The sequence below is a fragment of the Nerophis ophidion genome, linkage group LG03 (assembly GCF_033978795.1).
Source record: "Nerophis ophidion isolate RoL-2023_Sa linkage group LG03, RoL_Noph_v1.0, whole genome shotgun sequence".
Classification (NCBI taxonomy): domain Eukaryota; kingdom Metazoa; phylum Chordata; class Actinopteri; order Syngnathiformes; family Syngnathidae; genus Nerophis; species Nerophis ophidion.
In genome coordinates, this window is record NC_084613.1 from 47306423 (window position 1) to 47329794 (window position 23372).

At 40.1% G+C, this 23372-nt stretch overlaps 2 protein-coding genes across 3 annotated transcripts in view; both read left to right on the forward strand.

The window, feature by feature from the left end:
• Positions 1-12765, forward strand: part of adss1 (adenylosuccinate synthase 1) — a 35273-nt gene extending 22508 nt beyond the window's left edge. Inside the window, exons 6-13 of the mRNA XM_061895411.1 lie at positions 1523-1630; positions 1712-1793; positions 1853-1979; positions 5428-5582; positions 11956-12080; positions 12203-12300; positions 12376-12525; positions 12617-12765. Coding sequence (XP_061751395.1) covers positions 1523-1630; positions 1712-1793; positions 1853-1979; positions 5428-5582; positions 11956-12080; positions 12203-12300; positions 12376-12525; positions 12617-12669 — 898 coding nt within the window. The 3' untranslated portion in view covers positions 12670-12765. The remainder of the gene's footprint in view (positions 1-1522; positions 1631-1711; positions 1794-1852; positions 1980-5427; positions 5583-11955; positions 12081-12202; positions 12301-12375; positions 12526-12616) is intronic.
• A 2025-nt stretch (positions 12766-14790) lies between these two features.
• On the forward strand, positions 14791-22436 carry siva1 (SIVA1, apoptosis-inducing factor). Of its 2 annotated transcripts, XR_009806148.1 has the most exons (5): positions 14791-15006; positions 18441-18629; positions 18773-18923; positions 20859-20985; positions 22198-22436. XR_009806148.1 is itself a non-coding variant. In XM_061895412.1 (4 exons), the coding sequence occupies exons 1-4, from the start codon at positions 14886-14888 to the stop codon at positions 22244-22246; spliced, it is 510 nt and encodes a 169-aa protein (XP_061751396.1). In that variant the 5' UTR covers positions 14791-14885; the 3' UTR covers positions 22247-22436. The 2 variants fall into 2 exon arrangements, 1 of the variants encoding a protein (XP_061751396.1); XM_061895412.1 differs by lacking the exon at positions 20859-20985.
• The last annotated feature ends 936 nt before the right edge of the window (positions 22437-23372 follow it).

A 23372-nucleotide genomic window follows, 5' to 3' on the forward strand; every position in this document is an offset into this window, starting at 1 on the left:
CTTCCCACCTATTGATATCAAAGTTGCTGCCGTTGTGTCCTTGGGCAGGACACTTCATCCTTTGCCCCCGGTGCCGCTCACACTGGTGAATGAATGATGAATGAATGATTGGTGGTGGTCGGAGGGGCCGTAGGGGCAAACTGGCAGCCACGATTCCGTCAGTCTACCCCAGGGCAGCTGTGGCTACAGATGTAGCTCACCACCACCAGGTGTGAATGAATGATGGGTTCCCACTTCTCTGTGTGCGCTTCGAGTATATAACACTAGAAAAGCGCGATATAAATCTAATCCATTGTTATTATTATTGTTAACATCCACACAATGTTGTGAAAACAAATTGTTATGAAAACAATTCGTTACAGCCCCAGCTTTTTCAGAGGAATTCTTATTCCATCACTGTAGTCAATTATTTTCATCCAAATTAACACCTTTCTTTGGTAATCCCTGAATGTGGGGCAATAGGGTTTACATCGACCGCATCATGACATCATTACATTGACAGCTGCATCACAAGACAACAGCAGAATACACACGATTCAATTTGGTTTTCAAGTGAGTAATGGATATATACTGTATGTATCCAGTGTATAATTATATACATGGGCATTAGATGGGATTTTTCCCACGGCACTTTTTTCGAACTTTCTTGCTCAAGGACCACTAAGGACATTGTCTCTTTTTGCGGCCGGTAGCCCAGGGCATCACATACTCACTAATTTCAATCAATCAATCAATCAATCAATCAATCAATCAAACTTTACTTATATAGGCCTTAACCACAAATGTCTCAAAGGGCTGGACAAACCACAACGACATCATTATCTCAAGTCCCACATCAGGGCAAGAAAAAAGTCAACCCAATGGGAACATTGAGAAACCCTGGCAGGGACAGCAAAAAAATAAATGAAAGGGGTCAAATGAAAAAATAAATTTATTGCAGTGGTTCTCAAACCTTTGTCACCTAGTACCACCTTAGAAAAATTGTGTCTCTCCAAGTACGACCACAATGACCAACATTAAAATACAGTAGCATAGTAGGCCCAAGTATTCATTAAAACAAGTCAGAGGTTCTATTTAAGAAATATATTTCACATTTTTGGCCACTGTTACATTTCACACCATTTGAACAGTTACACTTTGTTTGTGAATGTTTGGTGTACCACTAGATGTAGCCTGCATACCACTAGTGGTACACATACCACAGTTTCAGAATCACCAATTTATTCAAAATTATTAACAAAGTAAAAATTCACATGTGCACTTATTTTTATGTTGAATAAACTGATGTATTTTTTTATTCAACATCATTTTTTTTTTGGTGGGTTTCAAATTTACTAAGCATTTTGCCCTGATTTGGCTTTAAACCCGCCACTTATGAAGAAAATAATTAATTTTTTCTCACTTTTGATGGTTACAAACAGGCTGTAGGACATATTTCACTGTTGGAACATGCTTTTGCATAATAGGGGGACTTTTTAATATCTGCCTGTATGAGTAACAGTTGAATGCTTTGTGATGGCAGCATTGGAACAACCAAGAAGGGTATTGGACCTGCATACTCCAGCAAGGCATCTCGCACTGGCCTTCGTGTATGCGACCTTTTAGGTGACTTTAAGGACTTCTCTGGCCGGTAAGAGGTAGTCATATAAACAACACGACACCGTTACTGTCCAAGTTATGTGATATTGTACATTATTTCTTATGAATTCAGATTCAAAAACCTTGTCCACCAGTATCAATCCATGTATCCAACCTTGGTCGTTGATGCTGATGAGCAACTGAAACAACTTAAGGTAAGGAAATACGAAATTGTCTCTGCTCCCGACATGAAAACACAAGTTCTGCTCTGCAGGAGTATGGAGAAAGGTTGCGGCCCATGGTGAGGGATGGAGTCTATTACATGTATGAAGCCATTCATGGATCCCCGAAGAAAATTCTGGTTGAAGGAGCTAACGCTGCTCTCCTCGATATTGACTTTGGTAGGATTAATGTTTAGAGCAGGGGTGTCAAACTTGTTTTTAATAAAGGCCACATCGCAATTATTGCTGCCCTCAGAGGCCGCTTGTAAGAGTAACTCCATGTGAATGTAAAAGAGCTTTGTTACACAATTTGCTGAGGCAACAATTTTGATTATTATATTTTACACTATAGTAATCATAATAATCAAAATAGTTGCCACCGCAAATTGTGGCACAGGGCTTAGTGCATGTGCCTCGCAATACGTCGGTCCTGAGTAGTCCTGAGTTCAATTCGGGGCTCGGGATCTTTCTGTGTGGAGTTTGCATGTCCTCCCCGTGACTGTGTAGGTTTCCTCCGGGTACTCCGGCTTCCTCCCACTTCCAAAGACATGCACCTGGGGATAGGTTGATTGGCAACACTAAATTGTCCCTTGTGTGGGAATGTGAGTGTGAATGTTGTCTGCCTGTCTGTGTTGGCCCTGCGATGAGGTGGCGACTTGTCCAGAATGTACACCGCCTTCTGCACGAATGCAGGTGAGAGAGGCTCCAGCACCCCCCGGTACCCCGAACAGTACAAGCGGTAGTAGATGGATGGATGGATGGATATGTTACACTAACATATTGATAGATACATCGTTTTGAATTCTAAGTCTAGGTGACAGCCAGTATTTATTTTTGATAACTCTCCCCAAAAATATTTGGAATATCTTGTTACATATGAAAGTGTAAAATACATGTACGTGTGTATACAAATATATCAATCAATCAATCAATGTTTACTTATATAGCCCTAAATCACTAGTGTCTCAAAGGGCTGCACAAACCACCACGACATCCTCGGTAGGCCCACATAAGGGCAAGGAAAACTCACACCCAGTGGGACATCGGTGACAATAATGATCCAGTGGGACGTCTGTGACAATAATGATTATGAGAACCTTAGAGAGGAGGAAAGCAATGGATGTCGAGCGGGTCTAACATGATACTGTGAAAGTTCAATCCACAATGGATCCAACATAGTCGCGAGAGTCCAGTCCAAAGCGGGTCCAACTCAGCAGCGAGAGTCCCGTTCACAGCGGAGCCAGCAGGAAACCATCCCAAGCGGAGGCGGATCAGCAGCGCAGAGATGTCGAGGCGGATCAGCAGCGCAGAGATGTCCCCAGCCGATACACAGGCAAGCAGTACATGGCCACCGGATCGGACCGGACCCCCTCCACAGGGGAGAGTGGGACATAGAAGAAAAAGAAAAGAAACAGCAGATCAACTGGTCTAAAAAGGGAGTCTATTTAAAGGCTACAGTATACAAATGAGTTTTAAGGTGAGACTTAAATGCTTCTACTGAGGTGGCATCTCGAACTGTTACCGGGAGGGCATTCCAGAGTACTGGAGCCCGAACGGAAAACGCTCTATAGCCCGCAGACTTTTTTTGGGCTTTGGGAATCACTAACAAGCCGGAGTCCTTTGAACGCAGATTTCTTGCCGGGACATATGGTACAATACAATCGGCAAGATAGGATGGAGCTAGACCGTGTAGTATTTTATACGTAAGTAGTAAAACCTTAAAGTCACATCTTAAGTGCACAGGAAGCCAGTGCAGGTGAGCCAGTACAGGCGTAATGTGATCAAATATATATATATATATATATATATATATATATATATATATATATATGTATATATATACACACACACACACGCACACACATACAGTCGCGATCAAAAGTTTACATACACTTGTAAAGAACATGATGTCATGGCTCTTGAGTTTCCAATAATTTACACAACTCTTATTGATGGAGGGATTGGAGCACATACTTGTTGGTCACAAAAAACATTCATGAAGTTTGGTTATTTTATGAATTTATTATGGGTCTACTGAAAATGTGACCAAATCTGCTGGGTCAAAAGTATACATACAGCAATGTTAATATTTGCTTACATGTCCCTTGGCAAGTTTCACTGCAATAAGGCGCTTTTGGTAGCCTTTTTGCTTGATGAAGCGCGCTACATAAACGGACGTCCTAGACCACATGAAATGATACAGCGGACAACAATAAAAATGTGATGTAAAATGTTAAAAAGATGTGAGTGGCCACATGAAATTACTTGCCAAATCAGCAGATTCCCAGACCACATGAAATGATAGATAGTACTTTATTGATTGATGCAGCGTTCCATATTAAATGACGCAGCGGGCCACATAAAATGGCGTCCCAGAACACATTAAATGATGCGGGCTGCCACATGAAATTTCGTTCTGGACCTTAATAAATTATGCTGCAAACCACAACAAATGAAGTAGCGGGCCAAATGCCACATTGGAAGACACCGCGGACAACATTAAATGACGCTGCAAACCACTTTAAATGATGCAGCAGGCCATATTAAGTGACGTCCCAAACCACATTAAATGTTGAGGCAGGCCACGTGAACTTACTTTCCGGACCATATTAAATGATGCTGCGGACCACAATAATGATGCGGTGGGCCACAAGAAATCGCGTTCCGGACCACATAAAATAATACGACGGGCTACTTTGAATGACACTGGAGACCATATTAAATGACGCCTTGGACCACATTAATTGATGCAGTGCGCTACATAGAAGGACGTCCCAGGCCACATGAAATGATACCGCGGACAACATTAAAAATGTGACGTATAATGTTAAATTATGTGACTGGCCACATGAAATTACTTGCCAAACCACATTTAAATGATCCGGCAGAACGCATTAAATAAAGCGGCTGACCACATTAAATGACACGGCTAACCATATTAAATGACGCAGCGGGCCACGTAAAAAGATGTCCCAGACCACGGTACATGATGCAGCGGGTCACATGAAATCGCGTTCCAGACCAAATTAAATAATACGACGGGCTACCTTGAATGACGCTGGGGACCATATAAAATGACGCCTTGGACCACATTAAATAACGCAGCAGGGCACATAAAATTACGTCTCAGACCACATTAAACGGTGCGGCTGGCCACATGAAATCGCGTTCCGGACCACATTAAATAATACGATGGGCTACTTTGAATGACGACTTGGACCACGTTAAATGACGCAGCAGGCCACATAAAATGACGTCCAAGACCACATTAAATTATTCGGCAGGCCACATGGAATTGCATGTTAAATGATGCGACGGACCACAATAAATTATGCTGCGGGTCATGTTAAATGATGCTGCGGATGACATTAAATGAGGCGGCGGACCACTTTAAATGACGCAGGGGGCCACATAAAACGAGGTCCTAGACCACATTAAATGATGTGGCAGGCCAGATCTTCCCCTTCGGCCTCGGGTTTAACCCCTATGGTCTACAGTATTTGGATATGAGGATTTTTGGGATTGGCTCCAGCCCCCTCTGTGATCCCGAAAGAGAAAAGCGGTAGAAAATGGATGGGATAGATGGATTTTTTTTATCCTGCAGTGATTCAATCAATTTTCTCCTAAGGTACCTATCCCTTTGTGACATCATCAAACTGTACCGTGGGCGGAGCTTGCACTGGACTTGGGATCCCGCCGTCGAATATTGGTGATGTATTCGGTGTAGCAAAGGCCTACACCACCCGGGTGGGAATTGGAGCCTTCCCAACTGAGCAACTCAATGTAAGTATCTTATTGCATAGAAACATATAATTATGTAACACACTTACAGTAAACTTGATACATATATTTTGGATCATGTGACTGTTACACAGACAGCTGGCCCAAGGAGCATTCAAGGCGTTTACTGACTGACTGACACCTCTGCTCGCATGCAGGTCACATGTTGACAAAGATACATTTAGGGCCAGAATTCATCTTGAGAATACAGTGACAAGCACAGGTTATGTTACTTAGGAAAGTGACCACAATGTTGAACTCTCTGGAGAATACATCATTTCATACTGTAGCAGTTAAGTTGCGACAGGACGGAAAAGTTTAAAAAAAGTTTATACTAATTTATGATTGATATTTTTTTCTACTTAAATCTCTAAATCTACTTAAGTCCTGAAATAAAATAGCTAACATATAATGTATATTGGGCTTCACGGTGGGGTTAGTGCATCTGCCTCACAACAAGAAGGTCCTGAGTAGTCTGGGGTTCAATCCCGGGCTCGGGATCTTTCTGTGTAGAGTTTGCATGTTCTCCCCGTGAATGCGTGGGTTCCCTCCGGGTACTCCGAGTTCCTCCCACTTCCAAAGACATGCAACTGGGGATAGGTTGATTGGCAACACTAAATTGGCCCTAGTGTGTGAATGTGAGTGTGAATGTTGTCTGTCTATCTGTGTTGCCCCTGCGATGAGGTGGCGAATTGTCCAGGGTGTACTCCATCTTCTGCCCGATTGTAGCTGAGATAGGCACCAGCGCCCCTCGTGGCCCCAAAGGGAATAAGCGGTAGAAAATGGATATGATGGATGGATAATGTATATTTACTGTATTTTAATTCAACTCTTTAAATGCCCATTTGATCTAATTGTGTCAGTTTTCTTATTTTGAAAAAAAAAAATCATATTATGAGTTAACCCTAACTTAAAAAATTTAATATTGCATGAAATGTTTTTCTGTCAATAATAATCTTCTGTATAGTCAGGCCTGCTCTTTACCCTCGCACTTCAGCGTTTTAACATTTACTGTATGGATGATAACTCATTTAATGCATTTTTTACAAATAAAAAAACTGACATAATGAGGACAAATTGGCATTCAAATGGTTTAAAAACCGTAACATATTTGCTGTTTTCATTTGGGACTGAAGTTGATTAAGGTATTTTGGCCCAAAAATGTTTTGAAAATAATATAAATTTAAAGTTCTTTTTCTGCACTCTTAAAGGTGCTGTTTGCAACTTCCTCAAAATATAAGAAGAACACCATCTTAACAATAACAGTCATGTTGTTATGATAGAGTATACATTCAATGACAGCTAGCGCAAAGCTATTCCAATTGCTTTTATTAGCTAAGTACACTTAAAGCTAATGCGGGTGCATGGCTTACGTACCTGCGTAATTAAGTCATTACGTACTAGAAGCCGTAAAAGGCCGGGATATACTGTGTAAAATACATTGGAAAGTTGGCGCCATCTAAGCATCTGTGTAAATGTTGCAAACAGTTCCTTTAACTCCCTGATTACTTTCTCGTCATGGCTATATTCTATTGGTCTAAAAGTATTTTCCAGCATATAGTTGATCTCTGAAATAATTTGAAATAAATTTAAAAAAATCAGAAAAAAAAGGCCTCTTCGGAAAGAAAATTGTTCCATCCAGAATAACACATCTAAAATTATGGCCAATAATAGAGCAAACATTTACCTGAAAGGACAAAAAGTACCCAATATACTCTGAGGGTTAAACATATCCCCTAACACACAATGTGTAATTGCACTGCTGTGTGGAAGAGCACACATTTGAGATTTGTATCAAAAGCTACACTTTTATTAAGATAATATTCCTCAGTTGGATCAACAATATGTTTGTTGTATGTGGTTGTAGTATGCAGTGGTGTCTAACTGAACTGTGTCATACTGAGAACTGTTACTCAGTTTGAGCTTACCTTTACTTATCAACATGACAATTGCACAATATCAAAATAGCCTTCATTCAGCACCATAGTTTTTGCCATTTCAAACTACAACCATAATAGTGATAAATACCTGGGATTTATTTTGGCACTTACAAAAGCTGACCAATGGGTGGCAGTGTATGGCAAAACAAATTAGCCCACTATGCACTAACAATTATATACCAACAAGTTCTCTTTATGTATTTGCCTCTCCTGAAAATGATTCTGACAGTCATTTACCATAATATCAATTAATTTTTGAATAGTCGGTAAATAGCTAACTGGACAAACTCGATATGCCGCCCTCGCCATTTGCAGAAGCGGAGCCCATTTCCCCGCAGAGACAGTGTGGATTAAGACATGTAAACCTATTATTTTGATCGATTAATTGCATATTTTTGTCAACCTTGTCCATGATTACTTCAAAACTGCAATGTTTTTTTATGAGCAGTAACAAAATAAAAAAACAGTCGCCATTTTTGGACTTCCCTACTTTTCAATCTCCTCTTCCAAAGATATCATAGCCATGATGTCATATTATCTTGTTCTTTCAGCATTTCCTCAAGCATATGGAGGAAAATATCAGTAGAAAAGGACGTAAAATACAACAGGAGCGGCTTCCCTTTTTCTCTCTTGTTTTTCTCCCTTTAATTTGATCTGACCTCATGTATTTCCAAAGTTTGACTTTTTGGTTGCTGTTCGATTGTGTGTAAATGTCATTCCCATGGTTAAAGACCCCCTCTAAAGCAGACAACATTGGCACTTTTTTCATTGTTGTGAACCTAAAAATTATGTTGACAGATAAAATGCCCCCAAAATAGACACAGTATTGATTTTAGGCTTGTTTTCAAACAAGTTTCAGCACATTTTGGAAAGCCCACTTTTAACTACAAATGCTGACATCACCTGCAGGACACTGGAGACCATTTCATATTGCGCAGTACAGTTGAACCTCCATTCACAAACTTAATTGGCTCTTGTAATTGAATAGTTATTGAATTACATTTCTTCATAATAAACAATGAAATACGAATAATAGGTTACAGGCTTGACAAATGTCCATATTTTAGTGAAGCTTTGTACTTTGAACACAATATAAAGTGCTATACAGTGCTGAATATCAAAACAAACGCGACAAACCTGTGATTGATCAACTTTCTCTTTAATAACAATCCAAAAAAACAACAGACCGCTGTCTTTTGGATGCGCTGCTCTGCCAACACTCGCAATCCGATACATTAAAAAAAAAAATGTCCACTTACATTAATAACGGCAAAGGAGGAGGAGCTAACAAGAGCAGTACGTGTGTTTTTGGAAGAGTTTCCGCTTAACAAAGAGGTAGTTTTCTCCGCCATGAGATAAGACTGCTTTGGCACGTTTTTCCAGAAAAGTCTGGTCTCATCAGTTAAAAGTTGTTGTGGTAGGAAGCCTGCATTATCCATTCTTCCATACTTGAGAGTGTCATTAATGCACTCTTCACAAATATATTTTTTTTAGCATCACAGCAATTCCCTCCTTTCCACGCTGGTCTGTTGTCTTTTTGGGACTCATTAAGTTAAAATGTACAAAACTTATTAGGTGAACAAAAGATACACAGCCTGAAGCACTGAGTAGTGCACTGCAGCAAGCACAAAATGGATGACTGAACGAAGCACTCGTACACAGAGGCATATAGGCTCAATCTAAAAGTTTGTAAATCGAAAAGTTTGTAAATAGAGGTGTTCATACACAGGTTTTTGTACCATCTTAATACCGAGTCATGTTATTTTTGCACAGAATGTGAAGAAATTAGAAAAATATCTTCAAGGGTAGAAGAACTGAATCAACACATGTGGATAGATATATGCATGACTTTTTCCTGCAAACTTTGTGTGTCTTTCTTGGAGTTGAACTCCACTCAGGTAACATCAGTGTCGTGTGTAATGGAGATTTTTCGCCGCTGTGCTTGCACCGAAATTTTGCAACTTCTCTTTAGCTTGGAATACACAACAGTGGCTTCATTATTGAGTTTGTTGTATTCCTATCGTAAACACCGAAGTGTAGCTCAGCTTTGCACTCACTGCAGGGGACACAAGCTCCAAAAATAAGAAAAAGTACAAGAAAAGCGATAAGCCTCTAGTAGAAGTGTGACGGTTTTGTAGATACCGTGGTATTTCGGTTTCATAGTCTTCACAATAATACTGTGACGGGTGATGGTTTCAAACAAAAACTTGTAGTTTTTTTCCTGGCACTTTAGCGTTGGCCGTGTCTAAAAAAACACAGTGGTTTTCCCAGAATCCTCTGTGAAGCGTGGGACCGGCAAGGTGGGGGCATGGAACGCTATAAGCAAGAAAGGGAATGTGTTCTTGGTAGAAAATAAATATTGTTTTCAGACATATCAAAATCTATTCAAAAATTATTGGGTTGTGTTGCTAACAGACAAATCTTCTTGGCGAAGGTAAGAAAGTCTGCGCTCTGCAAAGCACACTAATTTCGTCTCAAGCGTTTTCAATGTGACACAGCAGGGTGGTCACTTCACAGTGATGGAAATCACCAAAAGAATAACTTTACATCACGAGAAATACGAGTAAACCAAAAAACATCTTGATGAATCCTTGATCCATCCATCCACTTTTCACCGCTTGTCGTCTCGATGTCACGGGGTTACTGGAGTCTATCCAGCTGCACTCGGGTGAATGGCAGGACCATTACATTGCCTCCTCATAAATCGCCAACCAGAAAATAAGTTTGAAGCCAGCAAAGCCAAATCTAAGTTTGTGAAGTATTTAAGTTGTTAAAAGTTATATCGGTTGTTAACCTTTCTGAGAATCATATTCCAAACTGACATAAACATGTCACTGTCTCTCAAAAAGTAAAAGTTGATAGACACCAAAGTGAACATTGTTTTGTTTCTGGATCTTTACATTGTTACTTTAAAGACTTTCAACTGTGTTTTTTTTTTTTATATTTTGTATATGTATATATACATATATATGCTTGAAACAGTGGATGTTCCGGCACAATTTTTTAATAATAGACACAATTAGAACAGTTTAGCATTATGCTTGTGTTTAATTACAGTAAGTGTGTTTATCCTAAACATTATTTTATACACTGGCATTTTAAAGTCTTTTTAGGATAAAGACCACAAGTATATCGTACCGTAAGATTTTGATAGGGTTACATCCCTAGCCACTAGTATTCTATTTTGTGACCTCTTCTGATGTTTTATTACTGGATTTGTACCTTGAGTTGAGTCAAATTGTGCTTGAGAAAATGCTGAAAGAACCTTGGGCATTTTTTTCCTCACCGGAAATTCCGATTTCCAGCAGCCTTACAAGAATGGAACACAGGGGCTTTCAAGGCTTAATAGAAAATAATAAAACATATTAAAAATATTATAATGAGCTGAAGACAATACCCATGACAGGCACAAGCTATTGGTCATTAAATGATCTTTTATGAATTGTATTCCATATAGCAGGGAAATGGGCTCTACTTCTATAGATGACATCACACTAACAGGGGCGGCATAGGGAATCTGGGCATAGAAAGGGGACCTTCCAAGTACAGTTAGTTAACTGTAACGTGTAGGGGAAGTGGATTCCAAGGATGCAGGGACGTATTGCGTATGGACAACAGTTATTCCTTTTATTTAGGAGGAAGCACAAAGTAGAAAAACAAAGGCGATGGTGGTCAACACAAAAAACACGGCATGCAAAAAACTACTAAGAAACAAAATACACTAAATCAAAAGCGCTACTCAAGGCTAGGAAAAATACTTCATGAAAGAAGTAAAACAGAAAACCAAAAGTACAAAATAAGGACGGTAGGCAAGGCTAGGAATAATACAGGCAAACCTGAGAAGATGGACACAAGACGAACTAGGGAGTTCTCTGGCAAGACCAACGACATATGCAACTGTGGAAACAGTAAGCAATGTTCCGGCGCTCACGTGTTGTGTGAGCAGCCAAGTTAAATAGGCTGGGACCTAATTGGCATCAGGTGTGTACTGCTGCCTCGCGCCAGCTGCACGTCACACTGTGGACGAGAGAGAGAGTGAAACAGGTGCGCAGACAGACAAGATTGCACAAGAAATTTCACATTACCACACTAACTATTACTCAAAAACTAATGGATATTGTGGGAAATTACTTCTAGATTCATTTTCAGGAGCAACAAATGCATGAATAGAATGTGTTAATGAAATTGTCAGACTTTGAATATTAACAGATAAATTTACCTGAAAGTTGAAAAAACTATCTGGAAATGTTCCACCCTTTTGCAACCCTAATTAAGTATGACAATGAACGTATTTGTGGTGGTAGTCGATTTCTGCTACAGCTCTTTTTTGGTTGTAATCAAAGTGTCCAGTAATACTTAGTGTACACAAGAATGTTGTGATTAGTACAATATTAGGGACTGGACAATAATGTATTGTTTGCTTTTGTTCTTTGTAGGCTGTAGGAGAGCTGCTGCAGACAAGGGGTCATGAAGTGGGTGTGACCACAGGGAGGAAGCGACGCTGCGGCTGGTTGGATCTTGTCATCGTGAGATATGCGCACATGATCAATGGCTTCACTGCGTAAGTAGATAAAGCAGTTATTACAATCATGAAGTGCTTGTGTCGTTTCATATTTTTTTCTGCACAATAATAACTAGACTTGAGTGTGTTATTCCTTGCTCACCTGTAACTTCCTGCTGCAGCATCGCTTTGACAAAACTTGACATTTTGGATATGTTGGAGGAAATTAAAGTTGGCATTGCTTACAAACTCAACGGCAAAAGAATTCCACATTTCCCAGGTATTAAAAAAACAACAAAAAACAGGTGACATGTATGTGTGCTTTGCGAATGTTCATTTTTGCTTTGAACCCTAGCAAACATGGATGTTTTGCACAAAGTGGAGGTTGAATATGAGACCTTCCCTGGCTGGAAGACAGACACATCTGCTGCTCGCAGGTGGAGCGACCTGCCAGCCAAAGCACAAAACTACATCCGCTTCATTGAGAACCACATTGGAGTTCCCAGTAGGTTGATGTTTTATCTTGTCTAAACGTGCATTAATACAATTATATAATTTCTTTAGAGTAACTTTTCTTTCTCTCTCACTCCCTGCAGTCAAGTGGGTTGGCGTTGGAAAGTCCAGAGAGTGTATGATCCAGATGTTTTAGAGGCAAACATCCAAAGTTGCACAGATCATGTGTCAATTTTCTTCGGAAAAAAGATCTGCTCCCCTCCACTTAGTAATAAACATTACACCCACAAAACCTTCTTGTTATTGTTTTGCATGTTATTTGATTTTATATAATTACATAATAAAAGGCTGAATCAATTACAGTAGCTAACCTATTTTTGTCACGGCCCGGGCGCATGCAAATGCGCACTTATCTGTCGCTCTGTTGATTGCGCCTCCAAGAGGGCACCTGCGCGCGTCACTCCGGCTGCAGCAGGCAGCCGCAATCAATCTGCAATCTGCACACTCGCAGCTGATGAGCGCCCCGGGCTTATTAAGACAGTGCAGACCTGCGTCCTGGACGAGAATGTGTCCAGTCTGCGTTTTCTTCTGTTCCCTTGGATTCAAGCGGTGTGTGTTGCTACCTTGGACTCCCCATGGATCTTGACTCCGCTGTCAGAGGGGGAGCGAGACACTCAGCTCAAATCCGAGGCGACGGAAGAAAACACATAGTGGACAGGTAGCTACGTTCTCGCCCGGAACACAGGTCTGCACTGGCTTAAGAAGCCCAGGGAGCTCATCAGCGACAGGTGTTCAGATTGCAGATTGATTGCAGCTGCCTGCTGCACCCGGAGTGACGCGCGCAGGTGCGCTCTTGGAGGCGCAATCAACAGAGCGCACAGATGAATGCGCATTGGCATGCGCCCAGGCCGTGACAATTCTATTAAATCTGCTCATCTTTTCCACCTTTTAATCGACCAAACTGGCTGTTTGTAGTATTCCTTGTAATTCAGTTTTACCTTTACATAAACTAACAGCAATGTTGGTAAACAGCTGCCGCTGGCAGGACAGCACCACCACTTGGCAGTAAAGATGCACGTGAAACAATGCACAACATCAGACAAAGTGCATGTATGATGTATGGAGGGCCAAATCAGACAAAACTAAATACATACATCTCTAAATAATCTCTTAAAAATTGTATTATTAATTAAATCATTAAATAGTACATTAATGATTTCAATGTAATTTTGCATTAAATAAATGACACAATTATGTATTTAATTCCAATTATGATTAATAAATGACACATAATACATATTGAATGAATTTCTATTTATTTTAGCTCTCTGTAACGATGCATATCTCAGGGCTGTCAAACATATTTTCATTGAAGATTACAACACAGATATGGCTGGGTTCATACTGAATAATATATGAATTAATATATGAATTTGAATGTGTAATTCTATGCATTTGATTATTACATGTTGTTTTCTACACATTGATGGATAACTTGCTTTGAAATCATAAGTCAGGCTGACAAGCCCATATTTAAGTTTTTATTTTAATTTTGACAAAACATGTTTTAGAGTATAATATTTTTGCAAGGTCTGATATTAATAAAGTTTAAAAGACATGCAATTGTTTCCAATTCATGCACATTTTCTGTAGAGATTAAAAGAGCAAAATAAAAATGTGTCCAGGCTTCCGAGGGCCAGATACGCAGGATCGGAGATTTGAGTTTGACGCCTGTTATTTATATTGTTTGTGTTTTTCGTGTTTTGTTTTTGTTCATGGTCAAACTTAATTAGGGTTGCAAAAGGGTGGAACATTTCCATGTACTTTTTTGCAACCTTCTGGCAATGGTAAATGTATTTGCTAATACTCAAAGTCGAACAATTTCATTAACATATTACCAGCGACCCTAAAGGGAATACGCGGTAGAAATGGATGGATGGATGGATGGATTATATTTATGTATATGTTGCTCCTGAAAATGAATCTGGTAGTAATTTCCCACAATATCCATTAGTTTTTGAGTAATTGTGTGGTAATCTGAAGTGCATTGTGTTATAGAATGGGTCAAATTATTATACATTATGGTATTTTTTTAATAAATCAGACACAATGTGAAATCATAGTTCAAATTTGCGAAATATTGTACGTCTCTTGGCAGCACAAGTCCACCAATCAATTATTTTAAGGTTAACGCACTAAATTACAACACTTTTGAAGCCATTAAGGCAACATAGTTCAACAGCGACCCAGAATCACATGACAAAAAAAGCAACTATCTGATTGGCCTTTGAAAAGCCACGTGACAATAAATCCTGTGCCTCATTTGCTGTGGTTAGCCACCGAACGGAGTGTTCCCGCATCTGACAAGCGCGGGACCAGAAGAGGCTCATTTGATTTTTTTACTTTCCCAAAATGCCGAAGCGGGCGTATCCTTTCACGGAGACCTTCTCGTCTCAGTATAAAATACACGTCGGACAACGTGAACTTAATAACGCCAGCGTTTTGGGGAGCAAATACAGGAAAGAGATCTACGGTAAGTATGTGTTGTGTGGCAGATTACTCCAAGTTAGCTAACTAGCTTCGTTGTTTACCGCAACGTTATTCGGAGTGTAGACGCCGCCTGTACACAGCAATGGCAGCATTCGTTCACGCCAACAACACAATTGTTGACGCGACACAGGTCAAACACGATATGGCATCTTATTGCCGACATATCTCATGGGCAGTTGTAGCAGTTAGCATACACTTTGTGGTGTAAAAAGGTACTGCGAGCAAGCCGCCAAGGTTCAGTACGTTTTTTTTTTTTCCTCGCGTCGGGTGTTGTTAAATAAAGTTTGACGTTAATGCGCATGTGCGCGCACGCTCAGTAGTGTTGGTCTGTGTGACTGTTGCCATCAGAGAGGAAGTATAGGACAGGGGTCGGCAACCGGCGGCTCTTGAGCTGCATGCGGCTCTTTGGCCACTCTTGCTGCACAATAGCCGACCCCCCTGATTGTTACGGGGGGATTCCGGTTCTCGGAGCCTCTTCTGGACATCGCCCGGGGTCAACATTCTTCGATTTTCACTCGGACAACAATATTGAGGGCGTGCCGTGATGGCTTTACTTTTAGCGCCCTCTACATTTTGACGCGTTTCTCAAAATAAAGAAGACAATGGGAGCCGTAACAATTCTCGCGAATAACCGCTGGTGGTCACCCATACAGTTGTGATCAAAATTATTCAACCCCCACACAATTATGGTGTTTTAGCAAGTTGGACATTTATTCCGTATTTTGTTTATAGTCATCAAATTAAGATGCATTAAATAGACAAATACAACTTGAATTACATTATATTTTGTAACATACCAAACAGTGTCATTTCTCTTAATATCTCATTGAAAAAATATTTCAACCCCTTGAAGATCATAACTCTTAAGAATAGAATTTGAATAAGGTCTTTTCAATCAGGTGTTGAAAACACCTGTAGATGTGATCAGAACCATAACGAGCAACAATTAAACTGATTGAAAAAGACTGTGGCGCTCAGTTGCTTGTAGATGGTCAATGGTGTATTTGCAACATGGTGAAGTCCAGGGAGTGGTCAAAAAAGTCAAGAGAGGAGGTAATTTCTCTTTATAAGAAAGGATATGGATATAAGAAAATAGCAAAGACATTGCACATTCCAAAAGACACAGTTGGGAGCATAATTCGCAAGTGTAAAGCTAAAGGCACAGTGGAAACACTACCTGGGCGTGGTAGAAAGAGGATGCTGTGTGCAACTGCTGTCCGGTATTTGAAGCGTACAGTGGTGAAAAAACCCCGGGTAACAGCTGAGGAACTACAACAGGACATTGCAGAGGGGGGGAACGCAGGTTTCGTCCCAGACAAAAAGGCGCGCACTACGAGATGAAGGCCTCCATGCCAGAACTCCCAGGCGCACCCCACTTCTGACTACCAGGCACAAGAAAAATAGACTCCAGTATGACAAAAATCATCTGGACTAACCCCAAAAGTTTTGGGAAACTGTTCTATGGAGGGATGAGACAAAACTGGAACTCTTTGGGCCTATGAATCAACGTTATGTCTGGAGGAGAAAAATGAAGCTTACAAAGAGAAGAACACCTTTCCTACTGTTAGGCATGGTGGGGGGTCAATCATGCTCTGGGGCTGTTTTTCTGCCTCAGGTACTGGGAATCTCCAGCGCGTTCAAGGCATTATGAATTCTATTTCTTACCAGGCTATATTAGCTGCAAATGTCATGAAGTCAGTGATGAAGCTGAGGCTTGGGAGACGTTGAACCTTCCAACAGGACAACGATCCCAAGCATACCTCCAAATCAACATCAGAGTGGTTGCAGAAGAAGGGCTGGAAGACTCTGGAGTGGCCTTCACATTCGCCAGACCTAAATCCTATAGAAAACCTGTGGTGGGACTTGAAGAAGGCAGTTGCAGCACGCAAGCCCAAGAATATGAATGAACTGGAGGCCTTTGCCCAAGAGGAATGGGCTAAAATACCTGTAGATCATTGCAAGAAGCTTGTGTCAGGTTATGTATCACGTTTGAAGGATGTAATTACTGCCAAAGGGTGTTCTACTAAGTACTAAAGATGCATGTAACTAGGGGGTTGGATAATTTTGTCAATGAGATATTGAGAAAAATTTCCTTTTTTGGTATTTTGTAAAATACAGTGTTACAATTTAAGTTGCATTTGTCTATTTGACACATCTTTATTTGATATGACTACAAACAAAATACGGAATAAATGTCCAACTTGCTAAAACACCAAAATTGTGTGGGGTTGAATAATTTTGATCACAACTGTATAACAGTAATGAGGGCGTGCCATGAAGCTATTGCATTTAATGCCTTCTACAACGTGTACAGACATCTTGCCAGTCTAGTAACATGTTGTATGTGGCTTCTGCAGATACAGTACACGACTGCAAGGCATACTGGGTGACAGAGTACACTGAAGGTTGTGATATAAATAACTTTAACACTCTTACTAATATGCACCACACTGTGAACCCACACCAAACAAGAATGACAAACACATTTCGGGAGCACATCCTCACAGTAACACAACATAAACGCAACACAACAAATACCCAGAATATTTTGCATCCATGACTCTTCCTGACTATATTATACACCCCCGCCCAACTCAACCGACGCACAGAAGGAGGGGTTGGGAGTGGGTTTTGGTGCCAGCGGGGTGTATAATATTGCCTGAAAAGGTCATGGATGCATAGCATTCTGGGTAATTATGTTGCGTTTATAATGTGCTACAGTGCGGATGTTCTCCAGAAATGTGTTTGTCATTCTTGTTTGGTGTGGGTTCACAGTGTGGTGCATATTAGTAAGAGTGTTACAATTGTTTATATCACAACCTTCAGTGTACTCTGTGTCACCCAGTATGCCTTGCAGTCGTGTACGTCTATTTGCGAAAGCCACATACAACATGTTACTGTACAGGCGAGCTGTTTGTACATGTTGTAGAAGGCGTCAAAGGCAATGGCTTCATGGCACGCCCTTATTACTGTTATACGGGTGACCACCAGCAGATATTCGCAAGAATGATTGCGGCTCCCTTTGTCTTCTTTAAATTGTGAAACGGGTAAAACTGGCTCTTTGAGTGGTAAAGGTTGCCGACCCCTGGTATAGGACATGTTGTAATACATTGTAGGAAATACAATATAGAGAAAGAAAAATACTGGGAAATAAGTTAGCGAAAGAGAAGATTAGATTAGCAGTACAAAATATTTTAGGATTGCACTTGGAACACAGGTTACAAATCATTATATACATAATTAAAAAAGACTGGGTAAAATAAAAGAATACTCGGTCCACACTCCATTTCAGTAGGTGGCGGAAATGCACACCAGAGGGTTGCTTGCCAACTGCCATTAAACAAAAAAAAAAAGAAGCTCAGTATTTTTTTTATGGTTAGCGCATTTTGACAGAACACCTGTTTATTCTTTTCACAGAAAAGACGAAAAATTTACTTTTTAATGGTGCCAAAGCTGTGGTGGACAAAATATGGACTGGTGAGGAAAAAGTAATCGGCCCTCGGCCAACAGGACAAGAGTTAACAGTTAAAAGCAGCCAGACTCTGTTAAGAGGGCAGACATTGATTGGAAGTGATGGGAGGTTGACCAAAGCAACCAAACGAGAAGGTGAGTGCCTGCAGGCTTCGCTACACATATAACTGTTTGTTTTTAGTCTTAACACAAAGTTGGTCAGCACTATCTATTAAATAAACTTGTGTTTTTATTTTTGCAAATTGTGTATGCCGGTAACAAGCTTCCACTTTTATCAGGATCATCGGCTGGTATTGGCTGCTGCGTGTGTCAGAAGAGTGGATCACGGCAGACATCTTGTTTCCAGTGTGAGCGCCTTTCCTGCTTGTCTTGCAGCCGGCAGTGCTCCAACTGCTTCAACCAGTGCTGTTCTGTCTGCACCATCATTGAGTGGGTACCATTTTGGTTCTTAATGAAATCCCTCTGACAAATGGTCTTCAAAGCATAACGCAGAGTCCCAATAAACCCGAATCACAATCTTATTTGTGAACCTGATCCATCAAATGTACATGCACAATATAGACAATACAATACAAAACATCTTGATAATCTATGCTTTTCACAGGTGTGTCAGTAATGATCAGCAAACTAAAAAGTCATAACGTACATTGAAACTAGTAAAATCTAACAAAGGAGGTACTTGTCATAAGAACTGCTGTTTGTTCTTTTATTCTTCACTTTTAATAAATAATAGTTACTCTCAACATCCATACTTAGCTAACACTTGGACTATTAATGTTAAACTGTTACTTAACTACATTTTCTGGTATTGAACGTTTGACCCCTGAATCAGGTTTGTCTATATATATTTTTCACAGGGCAAATACATTCAAAATCCTAACTAATCAAAAGTCAATCTCCCATAGCTGATTGTTGGACTTACATCGTTCAATATCTAATTAGTAGGGGTGTAACGGTACACAACAATTTCGGTTCGGTACATACCTCGGTTTAGAGGTCACGGTTCGGTTCATTTTCGGTACAGTAAGAAAACAACAAAATATAAATTTTTTGGGATATTTATTTACCAAATTTGTAAACAATGGCTTTATCCTTTTAACATTGGGAACACTATAATAATTCTGCCCACCTTAATCCACATTAAACTGCCTCACAAAGTGCAACATTAAACAGTTTCCATTGAAACTGTTTGTCAACTCATCATGCTTAATTTATTACAGCATTTGGGAAGCCTGTTGTTGACTTTTATTATGTAAATGTATTTTTATCAACATGTGATAGCAGGGACCCTGCTATTCAAAACTAGGCTGCTACATTACTATTGATTCATGTAACTATAGCTGAAAAATAGTACAATTGCAATAGGAGAGACTATTCATCCCTAAACACAATAAAATTCAATGAAATAACAGACAGACAGGGCTTTGCTGCCCCTAACACACACCGCAAAATGAGCTAACGTTACGCTAAAAGCTAATTAGCCTTCATCTCAAGCCTATACTGTGAGCGAGCTGAGCTGCAGTTTAAGTTTCTAAAAGGTCAACGGGCTCATAGTGATGTTTGTAATAGTTGTGACTGGGAAGTGTTTAGTATAATTTGGGTAGAGTCCGCTCCTCCCCTGCTAAACGAATATCTCTGCTCGATGCTGAAGGATTGACTGCATCGCTCTGAAGTCTGAATACGCACTGCTGATTGTCTTTGTATGTAACCAATCAGATGGTTGTGTGGGTGGGACAATGAGACAGAGGCAGAAAGCAGAGCAGCTTGTGAAGGCTTCTGCTTCCGAACTCGTTTGATACGCCCGCGTGCCGAACCGAAACCCCCGTACTGAAAAGGTTCGATACAAATACACGTACCGTTACATTCCTAGTAATTAGTGTTACCAGTCAAATTTTGACACTTTTATTAAAGGCCTACTGAAACCCACTACTACCCACCACGCAGTCTGATAGTTTATATATCAATGATGAAATATTAACATTGCAACACATGCCAATACGGCCTTTTTAGTTTACTAAATTGCAATTTTAAATTTCCCAGGAGTTTTTTCTTGAAATCGTCGTGTAATGATGTGTACGCTTGACGTCACGGGCTGTTAGGAGATATGAGCGCTGCACACACACACACCGCTAAAAGTCATCTGCTTTAACCGCACGATTACACAGTAATTTGGAGATCTGTGTTGCTGAATCCTTAGCAATTTGTTCAATTAATATTGGAGAAGTCAAAGTAGAAAGATGGAGTTGGGAAGCTTTAGCCTTTAGCCACACAAACACACGGTGATTCCTTGTTTAAAATTCACGGAGGTGAAACTTTACTATGGATCACAGCGAACATTGATCCGAACCGAATGTCAACCAGCAGGTTTCGGTGGTAAAATGTTGCTTCTTACCGGAGATCAGCTGAGTTTGTGCCGTCCATAAAGCTGCCGTTGACTTCCCTGAGACACTGCGCGTCAACATACCCGTGGACACACCCCTCCGACTATCAGGTACTGTTAAACTCACTAAAACACTAGCAAAACAATAGAAAGATGAGTGATTTCCCATAATTATCCTAGTAAATGTGTCTAAAAAGATCTGAATCCGTCCCAATGCGATCACGTTTTTTTTGTTTGTTTTTTTTTAAATTTTTCTAGTCCGTTGCTATCAATATCCTTAAACACAAATCTTTCATCCTCGCTCAAATTAATGGGGAAATTGACATTTTCTCGGTCCGAATAGCTGTGAAAATGTGAGGAGCCATCAACATGTGACGTCTACGTCTGCGACTTCCGGTAGAGGCAGGGCTTTTCTCCAGTTGCGAACTTTATCGTGGATGTTCTCTACTAAATCCTTTCAGCAAAAATATGGCAATATCGCGAAAAGATCAAGTATGACACATAGAATGGACCTGCTATGCCCGTTTAAATAAGAAAATCTTGTTTCAGTAGGCCTTTTAATATCATTATATACGTACACCACACATATCTTAGTATCTTGAAGAAAATACTTTTGGACTTTGCTGTCGCTATTTGACAAACTATGATGTAATGTAAGTTTCAGATGTTGTTTTATAATTTTCCATAGTTTATACACAACATTGATGTTAGTATACCCTGCTGTTCATAGGGATGCGCAATATTACGATATTAATATCAATTTGGAAGAGGATTGAGCTACACTATCGTTGTCCCGTGATACTGCATGTTAATTCTGGCAGTGTCCTGCAAATTTCACAGTTACAGGCAATCAAAGATGTCAACGTAATGTAGCGTACTAACCCGCAAGCTGCCCTGCAGCCCAGTTTCCCAAAGAAAGTGCTCATGCTCCACTCCAGAATGTCACAGTATATGTTGGAATTCATGTTTGCCTTAAAGAACCGCAGCTCCCTCGGGTCGGTAGCACTCATGCTGGCCCCAGCCCATGACGCCATAACCACCATGCTTGACTTTCGACAAGGCACAATTTACTTGTTACCCACTTGTGTTGCCAGCTACTTTTTATGATTATTGGTTGTCATTTTCTGTGGATAGTAAATCCGTACACTGATTATTCCAAAGTATATCCAAAATTCCTATACAGTGTATACAGTATGTTGTGTGGAGAAGATGTCCTGTTATAAGATTGTAGCTGAAATGTGGGGGGTGTGCTCACTTCTGTGAGATGCTGTAAATACGAAATGCAGTAGAAATAATAAAAATGTTCGTTCTTTCTCGTTCCAGTTACAGCGGACGTTATGATGAAGTTCTCTGCTGCAGTTGCTCAACGTAATAAAAGTTTGGCACACGGATCCGATGAGTTTATGCTTGAATATGTACTGTAGTATCCTCCATATTATGAATTACTCTTGACTGCCTTTTACAAATTCATCAATATTGTCTTATGTTTCTCCCGATGACCTCAATGTTTGCATGTATAGCTATAGAATGAAATAAACTTGAACTTGACATTTTTATACACATTTACAGCATTTGGCATTCATTCACATGTAGTAGTAGTAGTAAGCTTTGATTAGTCCAGTTGTTTTCAAATGGGGGTACGTGTACCCTTGGGGGTACTTGAAGGTATGCCAAGGGGTACGTGAGATTTTTTTTTTTAAATATTCTAAAAATAACAATTCAGAAATTCATCCATCCATTTTCTACCGCTTATTCCCTTTTGGGGTTGCGAGGGGCGCTGGCGCCTATCTCAGCCACAATCGGGCGGAAGGCGGGGTACACCCTGGACAATGCGCCACCTCATCGCAGGGCCAACACAGATAGACAACATTCACATTCACACATTAGGGCCAATTTAGTGTTGCCAATCAACCTATCCCCACGTGCATGTCTTCGGAGGTGGGAGTAAGCCGGAGTACCTAGAGGCAATCCACGCAGTCACGGGGAGAACATGCAAACTCCACACAGAAAGATCCCGAGCCCGGGATTGAACTCAGGACTACTCAGAAATCATTTATAAATATATTTATTGAATAATATTTCAACAAAATATGAATGTATGTTCATAATGTGTGAAAAGAAATGCAACAATGCAATATTCAATGTTGACAGCTAGATTTTTTTTTGTGGACATGTTCCATAAATATTGATGTTAGACTTCTTTTTTGTGAAGAAATGTTTAGAATGAAGTTGATGAATCCAGATGGATCTCTATTACAATCTCCAAAGAGGTCACTTTAAGTTGATGATTAGAAATCACGTGTTTATTTTTCAACAAGTTTTTACTTATTTTTATATATTTTTTCCCAAATAGTTCAAGAAAGACCACTACAAATGAGCAATATTTTGCAGTGTTATACAATTTAATAAATCCGAAACTGATGACATAGTGCTGTATTTTACTTCATCTCTTTTTTTCGACCAAAATTGATTTGCTCTGATTAGGGGGTACTTGAAAT

Excerpts from the sequence above, each read along its gene's own strand:
- siva1 (XM_061895412.1), top strand. The coding sequence starts at position 14,886 with ATGCCGAAGCGGGCGTATCCTTTCACGGAGACCTTCTCGTCTCAGTAT. Across the intron at positions 15,007-18,440 it reads ATACAGGAAAGAGATCTACG|AAAAGACGAAAAATTTACTT; the intron begins GTAAGTATGTGT and ends TTCTTTTCACAG. Across the intron at positions 18,924-22,197 it reads TCTGTCTGCACCATCATTGA|TTACAGCGGACGTTATGATG; the intron begins GTGGGTACCATT and ends TTCTCGTTCCAG.